Source organism: Rhineura floridana, chromosome 21, assembly GCF_030035675.1.
Source record: "Rhineura floridana isolate rRhiFlo1 chromosome 21, rRhiFlo1.hap2, whole genome shotgun sequence".
Lineage (NCBI taxonomy): Eukaryota > Metazoa > Chordata > Lepidosauria > Squamata > Rhineuridae > Rhineura > Rhineura floridana.
The window spans coordinates 19,652,258-19,664,884 of NC_084500.1; the positions used below are offsets into that span (position 1 = coordinate 19,652,258).

Sequence of the window (12,627 nt, forward strand, 5' to 3'; positions counted from 1 at the left end):
CTAAGCAGAAGCGCAGGGCGGTGAAATCCTGATTCCCCCCCTCATCCCTTCGTAAAGGGACCACAGCTCAGGGGCAGAGCAGCTGCTTTGCATGCAGAAGGCGCCAGGTTCAATCCCTACCCCTAACCTTTACCAACCTGGCACCCTCCAGGTGTGTTGCATCTACAGCTCCTATCAGCTGCAGCCAACAGTGCAACACTGGTGATTGTCTTAGGGGAATCTAAAGGGTGAGAAGCTTGGGGTGGTGGTGGCAACTGCTACAATTCTCCGGCTGCTGAACCCTGCTCACAATACAAACTTCTGCATCGGAGCTGCTCCAATGCCGAACACCCAGAATGTGGTAGGATTCCAGCACTATGCTGGCCTACAGATGTGGCAGATGCCCTTTTGCTCAGCAGTCTTCTCCTCAGAGCACGGCTGGGGGTGCTGTGGCCCTCCAGATGTTGTTGGGCTACAACTCCCCCAATCCCTAATGGCCACGCTGACCGTCCCAACAGCTGGAGGGCTACTGCTTCCCCAGCTGTGCCTCGAGGCAAGGGTGGCCAAACTGCAGCCATCGAGATGCAGCCAGACTCTACACCCTCTGGAGGGCCACAGGCTCCCCAACCCTCGCATGAGAGGGGCTGTCAACCTGCTGAGCACCATTGCGCTCTGGCTTTTTCATACAAGGCCACAGATACTCTGGGATGTGAGGGGGAACAAAGGCCTCTCCCATCCCAGAGTGATTCTGCCAAGAGTGGCAGCCAAAGCCCACCCCCTGCAGTTACCCGCTCTTGCACCGCAGCTTGACAGCTTTCCTGCTCCCAAGTCTTTCTCCCACTTTGCTTGGGAATTGCAACCAAAGATTTGGCTCCTTTCCTTTAGCAGTTCTTAAAATAAAGGTGCCTCTGGGATGCAGCCTCCTTTTCCACCACCCTTCTTTGCCCTGGTCTTCCCCACCAACCTCTGAGGGCAGAGCCAGGAAAGATGGCTCCCAAGTGAGCAGGAAAACCTGTTCTTCCATTTGACCTCTATTTCAGGACTAATGCGCCTGCCAGCCTGTGCAAGTCCAGTTGCAGATCCTGCTACAGCCACCTGTTGAACCTGACAGCTCACAGTAGTCTTGTTGATGAGACAATTAAAGGCATGTAGCAGGGGACAGGAGCAACAAGGGTTAGGGCCACAAGGCTGTGACCCCGGTGACCCTTGACTTCGCTGGTCTTGGACTGGGGGGTTGGGACCTACTGCCAGTTAGTAACAGTTGGCACAACCCAAATCCCACGAACCCAAGTGAAATAATATCAAAAATGATGAGTTACGCATATATACATGTAAACACACACAAGTATGTGTCTAGAATACAGAAACGCGTGTTCTCTGAGCTATAGTCCCTACAATGAAGTTCTCCAAATACAGGTAATAGCAGAGATCTCCAGGATTACGTCTCATTTCATGCTTCTTCGGAATCAAACGAGAATTGCTCAGGGAAGGCAGGCCATTTATTGCCTTACATTTTGTATTCTATACACATATTCACATGTTATTTATGTTTAAATAATCCTAATTTTGTAACATCATTTCATTGTCATTTAGGCTCCTGGGACTTTGTCCTTCATGACATATTTGGGCGCCCCTCCTCATTTTTTTGCTACAACCCCAACGGACACATGGTAAAGGAGTTAACAGGTGGGTTAGGGTGTGCCTGTAAAATGCCTGTTTGATGTAAAGGTAGGAACTGGGCCTGGGATGTCTTAAAATGATGGAAGCCTCCCATTGCTGCTTTAGACATTCTCTCAGCTCTGTGGAAGACACGCCTGCTTGCTTGCAAGATGTTTATTTAGACTTTAAGTGCTCGCGCATGATGGCATGGCTCCACCACCCAAAAGCACGGTGCCAATTCCACAAGGCGATGGCAGTCATCGCAACATGCTCCCAGATCCCTGGGTGGACATCTAAAGCACAGGCTCTACAGATGTCGTTGAACTACAACTCCCATCATCCCTGAGCACTGGGCAAGGAAGGCTGATGGGTGTTGTAGTCCAACACCACAGGTTTCCCACCTTGATCTAAAAGGCACCTTGCTTCCCCTCGCCCCCCCCATTAAAAAATGAGGCACGCTTCACCACTCTTATGCCTGGAAAGGGTTACGTTTATAGAGACTGTAAGAGATTCAGAAGGAACTGTCCTCAGAGAGATGCCCCGTTTCCGTGTACCTGATGGGACAGTGTTCCTCCTCTCAGCTGGAATGAGGCAACAGAGGTCCCCCAGAGACTTCCCAAGCTGCTGACTCAGTGCAGGGACAGCAGGATGCTCCAGTCACACATCCCAAAATGCAGAGAGGAGGGAGACTCAATCAGCCCCCGGCCAGGCTGAATCGGGGAGGGATGGTAGTGGAGCCTCACCCAGAGAGCCAAATGGGAAACTGCCAGGAGGAGGGGGGGGGAGCTGGCTTTTTAGAAGTTGAGAATCATTTTTCTTTTAAAACCAAAACGGAAGCAGAACTCCAAGGACGCTGAAAAAAATCTTCATGGCAACATTCAAGGCTGTGCTCAGGCCTGGCAGCTGAGGAAATCACAGCAAGCCAAGGGGCCCAACCGATACATGAGCCTGAGCACAAACAGCTTCTGATGGAGACTGTGCCAGGAAGAGGGCAAACACGACGACTGGCTGCCTTGGAGCAGCCCACATACACTCAGTATCCCAAGAGCAAGAATTTTATTGTTAAGAGGACAAGCCACACGTGACCCCGCTCCCCAAAAAGAGATGCGGCTGGCAGGCCCTAGAAGGGCAAGGCCAGAGAAATGACCCCCCCACACACACACATACAAAGAGCACCTGTTTGACTTGCCCCACTGGTCCAAAGTCCAAAGAGCAGGCCAAGATTTGTAATAACGGGGGGGGGGAGAGAGAAGGCAACCCCTCCTCGCTGCTTGGGAAGGCCACGGCAGAGCCCTCCTCCTCTGAACTGCCACGGTTGCTTGATTCCAACGGCGAGTCTTGCAAGCAGAGAAGGGGCGGCCGCAGTTCCATCTCTCTGTGGAAGGCTGACATAATCCACCCTCCGCAATAAAAAATCTGCATTCAGAAACTCTCCTGTTCTGGTCCAGAGTACTAACAAGCTGGTTCCTCCTATTCGAAGATTCCCCCACTCCACACTAGAAAAGAACAAAACAAAAACCCTTTATAACACCCCCCCCCCAATCACCGATTTGGCTCTGCGTTTTGAGCTGCAGAAATCTGCCCGGCTCAGCCCTGCCTCTTTGGCCGGTAGGGGAGAGAAAAACCTCAACCAAGATTCAGTAGAAATGCCATTTATTCCCTCTTTGTTGTTGGAAGTGAGCAGAAGGGGGCAAGTGAGGAAGGGGGGGACGCTCTACTTGGCATTCAAGCCACCTCAACGGCGAGAGGCTCTCGCTCTCCCGGCACTTCGCAGCTTCCACACAAAAGCTGCCTGTTGCCTGGGGTTCAGCCTTGCAGCCTTCCGTTTCTCTCTCTCTCTCTCTTTTAAAAGTAATACAACTGAATAAATATTGTCCTGGGGAGTGCCAAGAAAAGTGAGCTTATGGGCGAAGGCTACATTATCTTCCAGCCAGAAGGGCCCCTGTCATGCTAGAGGGGCTCAGGAAAGCAAAGCCCTTTGAGACATACAAATACAGCCACTGAGCGAAGGAGTGACAGGAAGAGCAACAGGGAGACAGACATATATGAGAGAAAGAGAGAGAGAGAGAGGGAGGGAGAGAGAGAGAGAGAGGGAGGGAGAGAGAGAGAGAGAGGGAGGGAGAGAGAGAGAGAGGGAGGGAGAGAGAGAGACAGACAGACAGACACCGCTCTGGCCCAGTCCTCCCCTGTATCCCCTGGCCCAGGAAATCTTATTTCTTCGTGAGGTCGGGGACGGCCAGAACACACCAGGTGGTGGTGAAAAGAGAGCCTCGCCCGCAAGGGCTGGCCAACTCCAGCGGCGAGAGCGAGGCACGGAGCAAGGGACAGCAGGTGGGGCCAGCTGGGATGGTGCCCCGCCCAGCAGCAAAGCCAGCCGCCATTGCCAGCATACACAAGGGGCCTCGCCTCTCCGAGCCACACGGAGGGCGCTGCTCAGCGTCCCTGGCGGGCCTTTGGGTTCAACTGGAAAGGAAACCAAAACAAGGGCACGGAGCGCCGTGGCCGAGGGAAGAAAAGTGGTCTCTGCCGGCGGCTCCTTTTCCCGTCCTGTGGGAGACCAGGGCGGCGTCGGCAGCAGGAGGACTACCGATCCATCTCATCCAGCAGGGGCGTGGCGTCTCCGGCGATGGACATGGGCGTCCCCTCGATCATGGGGCTGGGCGAGGGGCGAGGCGTCAGCCGCTGCTTCTGCTTCCTGCGCTCGGCCTCCTTCTCCTGGAGCCACTGCTCGGCCATCTTGCCCCAGTCGATGGCTGTGTGGGAGCTGGGCCTGGACAGGCGGAAGAAGGCAGGTGGGCCAACGAAGGCGACAAGGGGCCAACGAAGGCGACAAGGAGCCACTCGGCCGGGGCTACACGCACACGCAGGGGGCTTGCGCCACAAAGCTTTCCCCTTGCGGGAACCCAAGAACCCAAAAGAGACGTTCTGCCACGGAGCTACTATCTAGATTTGCAGGAAGGCTTGATCCTGACACCTCTTGTTTTATGCAGTGAGGGTCCAAGTCCAGCCGCACGCTGCTACATCCCCAACCGCCAGCTTCTCAGCCTTACGCCCCCCCCCCCAAATATCTCCTTGGCTGCGCTTGGCCCCAAAAGCTCACCCACAGTCCTGAGCTGGTGCTGACTTTTGAGCGCAGCACACAAGCAAAGCCCCCAAAGCAGGAGCCGCCGTCCGGTTAAGAGACAGCGCAGGTCAAACCAAGAGCAGGAGCGTCAAGTGGCCACGTGTTTAAAGACTGCTCTCAAGGACAAAGCCCATTTCAGGTGATGCAGGGCCCTGTTGCAGGTGGGCACTGCCTTGGAAGAGACTCTCTCTCTGTACACACACACCCTTCTCAAGGGGTGCCTGGCATCAACAGCTTATGTAAAACACTTGCTCCATTCATTTTAATAATGCTTTTAATCAAACGGATAAACTGACTAAACATTGCTGCCCTACCCCCAATATTCTCCCTAGATAGTTTCTTCCTAGCTACGGGACAGATACTTTCTTTTGCCACCCCCACCCAGAAAAGGGGGGGGGAGACCATCAACAAGGGGCCTTGTTTAGCACTCACTTTGGCTGCTGCCTTTGCCCGGAACTGGAGGAAGGCTGAGGCTGAGGCTGTGGCTGTGACTGAGGTGTGGTGCTGGCCTGGAGCTGATGATACTGGGGGGTTGTGATTGGCTGGCTGGGGGTGGCGTAGGAGTAGCTGGGAGTCAACAAAGGGGTGGCCACTGGCTGCTGGGCAGGAGTCGTGAAGACCTGCAATTAAAGAGAGAAAAACCCCACTGATTAGCAAGAGCATCAAAAAGAGCGTGTACAACTACAACCGTGGGAGCAGAAGACCTGCAGACTACAAGGGGGTGAAAGCCCTCTTCCGCCAAGCCCGGCAATTGGGTCATTTCGGTTCCAGGGTTTCAGTCTGGGATCATTCCCAGCCCACCTGGAGTTGCTGTTGGGGACTGAACCTGGGGCTTTCTGCAAGCACCACAGATGCTCTGCCACTGAACGGCGGTCCTTTAACTAAAAACAAAACAAGTTCCCAGTCCTCATGGCTCTGAATCCAGAGCTGGTTTCGATAAGGATGTAGGAAGCCGCCTTACGAGTGAGAGGCCCTTGGTCCATCCAGCTATGGAGTGGCTCCCCAGAGTTTCGAACGAGGGGTCTCTCCTAGCCCTACCCGGAGAAGGCTGGGGACTGAACCCGGGCCCCGCTGCATGCAAGGCAGGTGTTCTGCCACACAACGGCGAGACCCTCCCCTGATCACGCTCCACAGCACACGACAGAGGGTTTGTTAGGTGCAGCGATGAGGAAACTGGGGAGTTGCCTTTAATGCCAGCGTTGGGATGGGAAGGGAGCTCCTTCCCCCCACACAGCCTCTGCCTGCCGGGCGATTAGCAAGCGGAGCTGCGGAGCCTTGCCTGTCGGCTCAGCAAATTCTTCTGCGGCTAAGCCCCTGTTGCTGGCAGCGTAGCCATGTCCTCCTTTCCCCCCGCTCCATCCCAGCCTGCCTCCTCCATACCCCAAACGCATTCCGTGTGTGTGTGTCAGCTTGCAAATGGGGGGGGGAGGGGGACCCCCCACAGCAACTTGAAAAGGAGCAAGGGGAAGAAAATGCAGGATGCAGAAAGTGATGGGATCCGCCTGCAGGGAGCGCTGTGACACCCACACATTTGAAAAGGTCTTAAGAGAGGCTCAGTAAAGAACGGAGGAAGCCGCTTTACACCAAGTCAGGGCGTTGGTCCATCTAGCTCAGTACTGCCTACACTGACTGGCAGCGGCTCTCCAGGATTTCCAGCCGGAGCCTCACTCCGAGCCCTGCCTGGACTGAACCTGCGACTGTCTGCATGCAAGACAGAAGCTCTACCACTGAACTACAGACCTTCCTCAAGAAAGGCTGACCCACAAGCCACTGAGGACAGCCCTGGTGCTCTGCTCCCAATTATGGGATGCCATTTCCTTGCCTAGCCAGTCTGCCACTGTGCAGGCTGAGACTGGCATAAGCCTGGACACCATCCTCTGCCACCCTCTGGGCTCTTTGCTACAGACAACGAAGCCAATGGTCAGGAACTCGAGCCCAAGGGGAGACCATGAAGTCAGGACTGTGGGCAACCTGACCTCTGAGGCGGGGGGGGGGGGGAGAAGGCACCTGAGAGCTGGCTGGCCTCCAGTTGCCCAAGACCCACAAGAGGGAGGTGAGGGCCATGAGCACAGGAGGGGGACACCAGATAGACTTCTTGAGTAGACCCACCCACCAAATCCCTCCCCTTCCCATCCACCTACATGATAAGCGCTGCTCCCGCCACCGCTGCCTCCGTAGCCGTACTGGCTGGAGGCCCACTGCGCAGGGGTGGCATTGGCGTTCTGCCCCTGGCCCGTCACGGCTGCGATGGCACTGAACATCTGTGAGGTCATGTTCTGCGGCAGGGCGTTCACCGCTCGGGTCAGGTCTGTGAAGTAGATGGGGGGGGGTGTTACGGAGGCTGTTAGTAAATGCACAAATGACTGTCCTGGGCAGGAGAAAAGAACTTGGGAGAGAGAGAGAGGACAAAGGCAGCACACGCCCCAGACTCACCTGCCAGGTTAATATTAGCCGGAGTCGCATTGATAGAAGCCGGCGTCCTGGTCCTGCTGCTGCTGCTGGGGGTGACCCCTGGGGATGGGCAGAGAAAGGAGGGAAGTGAGGCGGAACCATGGGGACAGAGCCAGTTTCTGAGGGGCTGGCATTAAGCGAAACACACCAAGAATGGGACATCATGGGTTGGGTACCCAGCCAAGTCACTGCAAGAACGGAACAATTTACCCTTATGCACAAATCTGCTCTGCAGTTTCCCCCCAACCTTCTGGAGCAGAGCTGGGGGCAGTGCAGGGAGAGGAGAGAGAAAGTTGTTCTGCTCGTGCAGTGGTTTAGGGAAGTTCTGGGAAATATTTGGCCCTCCAGATGTTGCTGAACTACAACTCCCATCATCCCCAGCTGTCACTTCCCTCAGCTACTGGTTGTGCCAGTCAAAGCTTTCTCTGAGTTCTGAGGTAGCAGCAACTGCATGCTCACAACTGCCCATCTGCAATGCTGAGGGCCAGGAACCTGCATCCTCAGCCCCAGGCTAATGAGATCATGCACACATTCAAGAGCGGAGGGCAGGAGCAAGGCTGGCTCTTGGGCACGGATGGGGAACCTGCAGGTGGCGCTGGACTCCAAACCCCAGCAGCAACCAATGATCAGGGACGGTGATGGGAGCTGGGGCCCAGCAACATCTGGAGGGACACCAGCTCCCCAGGCCTGCCCTAGGGGGAAAGCGAGAGATGCCAGCAAGCCTCCTTCTGCCGCCTAGTGGCCGGAGTGGCAGAGCACACAAGGGGGGAAAGGCAGAGGGGACGTCTTCCAGGTTTGTGCTGGGAACCTTTTCTGCCCTCCTGTGGTACACAGGCAGCCTCCCTCCGCCCCAAGACATTAATTTCATCCCTTGAACATCAAAGACCTGAGAATTACCTGGCACAGGATCCTGATAGTGATCCTTGAACCACCGGAAGAGCCCGTTGACCGTGGGGAAGATGTGGTTACGGTACCGGAAGCCTTCAGGCGTCACCGTCACATACTCGATCCTGTGGGAAGAGGACCACTCCGTGACTGACATTACTGTGGACTTGGACACGGCCACTCAGCCACCCAGGAGCAGGTGGACGAAGCCAGGGTGGCTGGCCAGCAGGCCCAGAAGTGAGCACCTGGGAGCCCTCAGCTGCCACGCTGCCCGTTTGCCAGAGGGAACGTGATGGGAAGGACACCAAGAGGGATTTTTCCAAGAGTTAACTGGCAACAGTGGGGTGTTGATGGCCAAAAACGAGATGCCAAGATGGGTAAGAGAGGACAGCCAGTCCAAGAAGCTCATGTAATCAAGCTCCTGAAGGTGGCCCAAGAATATTTCGTAGGGTTTTTTATATTTTAAATTGTAAACTGTGTTGGGTCCCTCGGCAGAAAGGCTATATATAAACGCAGTAATAAAATCAAGCAACATCTGCACATGCTGACAGTTGGGGTGAATGATACGGAGTTAGAAGGACAAATGATCCAACTCAAAACTAGGGAGCTCCGTTCAGCTTAAACCAGGAATGGGGAAGCTGGGGCCCTTCTAAGTGTTGCTGGAGCCCCCAACGCCCATTCTCCCTGACTGCTGGCTGATGGGAGTTGGGAGGCCAGCAACATCCAGGGGGCTGCAGATTCACCCCATTGCGGGTGCAAACATATGGGCACAAGTCAGATGGAGAGACCTGGCCAGGCTTCTGAACCTGTTCTGACGTAATTCTGTGCCTGAGCTCTGCAGCTTGACTGTTCTGCCCTTCTGAAAGCCTCGCCTCGCCTTGCCCACACTTCAGCTTCATGAATGGTGTCTTTGCCAAGATGAGCGGCCTCATGGGAGGCCCCCTAGCTCAGAGGCAGACCCCCTGCCTGAGCACGCAGAAGGCCCCGGTTCAACCTCCGGCACCTCCCGTTAAAAAAGACCCTCAAAACGGCAGGCGATGGAGGGAGCCAGGAGGGAGAGAGAGAGAAAGCCCCAAAGGGAAGAGCAACTGTATCAACCACCCAGTCCCCGACAGACGCACACTCACCGGGGCTTGCCGCGCGGCTGATATCCCAGCAGGAATTTGCCGGGGAGTTCTTTGCAGGCACAGATGAAGTAGGGAATGAAGGTGGGCTTCTCTTTCTTGGTTTTGATCAGGAGCTCCTCCAGTTTCTAGGACACAGAGAGGGCAGAGCCACAATGGCAGAGGACTGGTGGGCAGAGAGAGGGATCCAGAGCGGGCCTCTCCCCTGGCAAAGGTGCTACAAAGCGAGGCTTTAGGACGTGCTGTGAAGCCCGGGCCGTGTGCTCCCACCGCATTTCCATCCCCCAAGTGCACACATTATTATAAAACGCATAAAAAGTAGAAGTATAAATCAAATCCTTGTCCTTGACATTTAGTTCAAATGTGCATTTGGGAATGCTAATATTTTTCACGGCATATCTGTACGGGGATAGCACTGCTTCTTAGCTCAGACTTGGGCCCTGACCCCCCATGAAACCTTTCCAGTTACACCATTGAATAGCTTTAACTTAGTGCCAGCAACAAGGCACCCCACCCTGGCACACCTTCATTTGTCAGACCAATCTTGTTGGGAGGGGGGATGAGGTGGGCCGGTATATCTTCTCCTACATATTTATTATTAGTTAGATTAATACCTTTGCCTTTTCACACTTAAGAAGCCCAAAGGAGGCTAACAACAATAAAACGCAATTTCAAGAAAACTGAAATGATCAAAATATATAGCTAACAAGCAAGATAAAAACACAGCAGTTGGCTAAAGGCAGACCAGGAGATCATGGTCAGCTTGGTAGGCTGACCCACACCCACCTGGCTGCCCCCCGATTTTGCCAACCTGTCCCAACCGGCAGGAAGAACGAAGGCCATGCATGGCTTATTTCTCCCCTGGAAACAGACATGCCAAGCTCAACTCTTAAATTGTTTTAAATTTTTTAAATTGTGTTTTAAATTGTTTTTAGAAGATGTGTTTTAAATTTGTATATTTGTTTTTAATGTTTTTAGTTACTGTAAACCGCCCAGAGAGTTTTGGCTATGGGGCGGTATCTAAGTACAATAAATAAATACATAATAAACAAACTCTGCGCAGGCTCCTCTCACCTTCCTGTCTCCTCTGTTGCAATCCTGGTAGTACTTATGGCTGAGCAGATCTCTAGCAAAAGACGCCATCGGCTGCACGTAGCGAGCAACTATCTCATCCAGGTCCTCAAATTCCTTTGAGGGGCAGAAAATGGGGAGAGGTTGCAGGTGGGGTGGTGTCAGGAGAGGCTACAAATGGGGGGGGGCAGGAGAGGCCAGACTCACTTCCGTGTTAATCCAGAGGGTGGAGCCCAGGCTGAAGGCATTCTCTTTCCCCTCCTCACGGACGTCCACGTGCTGGTAGATGTTGTCGCACACTTTCCAGGTGACGGTCAGATGGTTCTCCCCTTTGCTGCTGGGGCGGATGATGACGTCCCCTTGGTCCATGGACTCCATCATCTTCTCGGCCTGCTTGAAGTTGATGTTGTGGAAGGACGGGTGGGCGATCACGCGCTTGATGTACGCTGTGGGAAGAGGCAAGCAGGCACGGTTTGCACTTCCCCTGCACACACTGCTCCCCTGGCCCCCCTCCCCAGCCCCCTAGGCCACTGAGCGCCAGCGACTCACTCGTGCGCTGCTGCTTTCTTTTCAGCTCTTCTTCCTGCTTGTGGTCAGCGGCCTCGGTGTCAAAGTCGTAGTAGGTGTCCTTGGGGAGCTTCCACTCATTGCTCTTGTCCATCAAGTCCGATGTCCGGCAGGTCAGGTCGGCGCTGAACTTTTCAATGTCTATCTTCATGATCCTGCAGTGGACGGTCATCCCAACCTGGACAAGGCAGGCAGAAGACATGGTAGTTTTTAAACTAGAAATCTAGGGGAATTTGTTTGTTCAAAGCATTTTTATACCCCCTTTCAGTTGGGAAAATCTCCCAGAGTAGCTTACAAGTATAGGTGAAACAGTTCCTGCCTCCAAATACATGAGACAGAAGGGAAGGGGGTTGGGGAGGGAAGAGGAAAAAAGCAAACTCGGGCACTAGTTCTTAGTTTTGTTCTTGTAATGCTCAGTCTGAATGATAAAGTCTCCTCCCCACTTTGCAGGCCACTACAGACATCCAGCTAATGCATTTGGGGGCAGGGGGGGGGCACATTTCCCCACCCAGCATATCCACCAGCAATTAACAAAATGCTCTTAGATGAGGATGGCTTTGGCCTGGGGCAGCCAGATACGGAACAACGCTCTCCTTAACGCTTCCCCCAGCCTACCTTGACCCTTTCCTCTGGCCGCTTGACCACCTTGTCACTGAGGAATTTGGTTGGGATGAAACCAGTGACCCCATTGTCCAGGCGAGTCTTCACGCCGATGGCCTGGCCAGGGCAGGAGCCGCTGTCAAAGTGGTTCCAGACCTGGAGAGGAGCAGAGGAAGAAGTCATGACAAAGTGAGGCGGGCGGCCCTCACCCTGAGTGTGGACAGTAGCCCAGGCTACAGTGCCACCCAAAGGCCTGAGAAGAGGAAGTCCCAGGCATCCCACTAGCAAACACTGAAGCAGCCAGAGAACAAGCCTTACTGATGGCAGGAACGAAACCTGTTACCTCACTGAGCTCAGGGAAGTTGTCTTGCTGGCAAAAGGGGCACTGCCACAGGCCCGTCTCGTCGTTCCTGATCGCCTGGTCATAGCTTTCCCCCTGTGGCCGCCGGTGGGCTATTCCCGTCACGTTGCAGATGATGAGTTTACCTGAGGGGCGGACAGGAAGGGCAGATTTTATGGTAAGAGCCAGCTCTGCTGCACAAGAGGAGTTTTGCAGCCCTTCTGCTTTGCTGCCTGTATGTAACGTCAGCGGCTGTCAACCTTTTCTGGGTGAGTGGGCCGATCTGGGATCTTGAGAAAGCGCCGGAGGCACTGGTCACAAAATGGCTGTCACCAGGGGGAGGGGAGCATTTGGGAGAGGCTGAACCAGTTCAAACAGGAACCAAGTAAGGAAAGTGAATGGTCCCTCATGCATTGTGGATTTTTGAAGGGATTTTTGCTGACACCTTTCATGGGTATCACAGAAGGTCCTGGCGGGGACACTGGTGCCCAGAGGTTCCACACTGATGAACCCTGGTCTACATCAATGCAGAGCCACGGAGAGCTATCACATCTCCTCCTCCTCCATCACAAAGTGCCTTCCTCCTGGACACATCTTGGCAAGAGGGAACGACCTACCTATATAGAACGTCTCGGGCGTTTCCTTGGTCAGCATGTTGAAGACCTCTTCCGAGTTAGGGGAGCGATACTGGCTCCTCAGGTCCTTGTAGCGGCAGCTCAGCTCAGCTCGGATGTCGTACAAGGTGATGTGTTTATCGCCATAGCCCTGCGAGAGAGAAAGCAGCCGTGAAAGCCGGGGGAAGAAGAGGGATTCAGACTCTCTTCTTC

At 54.2% G+C, this 12,627-nt stretch overlaps 1 protein-coding gene across 4 annotated transcripts in view; it reads right to left on the reverse strand.

The window, feature by feature from the left end:
* Window positions 1–3,274: 3,274 nt before the first annotated feature.
* The window catches only part of SUPT6H (SPT6 homolog, histone chaperone and transcription elongation factor), a 37,167-nt gene continuing 27,814 nt past the window's right edge, over window positions 3,275–12,627 (reverse strand). For all 4 annotated transcript variants that reach the window (XM_061604947.1, XM_061604946.1, XM_061604945.1 and 1 more), the window contains exons 26-37: window positions 12,418–12,565; window positions 11,804–11,946; window positions 11,476–11,616; window positions 10,843–11,038; window positions 10,501–10,739; window positions 10,297–10,410; window positions 9,226–9,350; window positions 8,111–8,223; window positions 7,196–7,273; window positions 6,904–7,070; window positions 5,195–5,382; window positions 3,275–4,408 (exon numbers count right to left, since the gene is read on the reverse strand). In XM_061604947.1, the coding sequence (XP_061460931.1) occupies window positions 4,222–4,408; window positions 5,195–5,382; window positions 6,904–7,070; window positions 7,196–7,273; window positions 8,111–8,223; window positions 9,226–9,350; window positions 10,297–10,410; window positions 10,501–10,739; window positions 10,843–11,038; window positions 11,476–11,616; window positions 11,804–11,946; window positions 12,418–12,565 (1,839 nt within the window). In that variant the 3' untranslated portion in view covers window positions 3,275–4,221. The remainder of the gene's footprint in view (window positions 4,409–5,194; window positions 5,383–6,903; window positions 7,071–7,195; window positions 7,274–8,110; window positions 8,224–9,225; window positions 9,351–10,296; window positions 10,411–10,500; window positions 10,740–10,842; window positions 11,039–11,475; window positions 11,617–11,803; window positions 11,947–12,417; window positions 12,566–12,627) is intronic.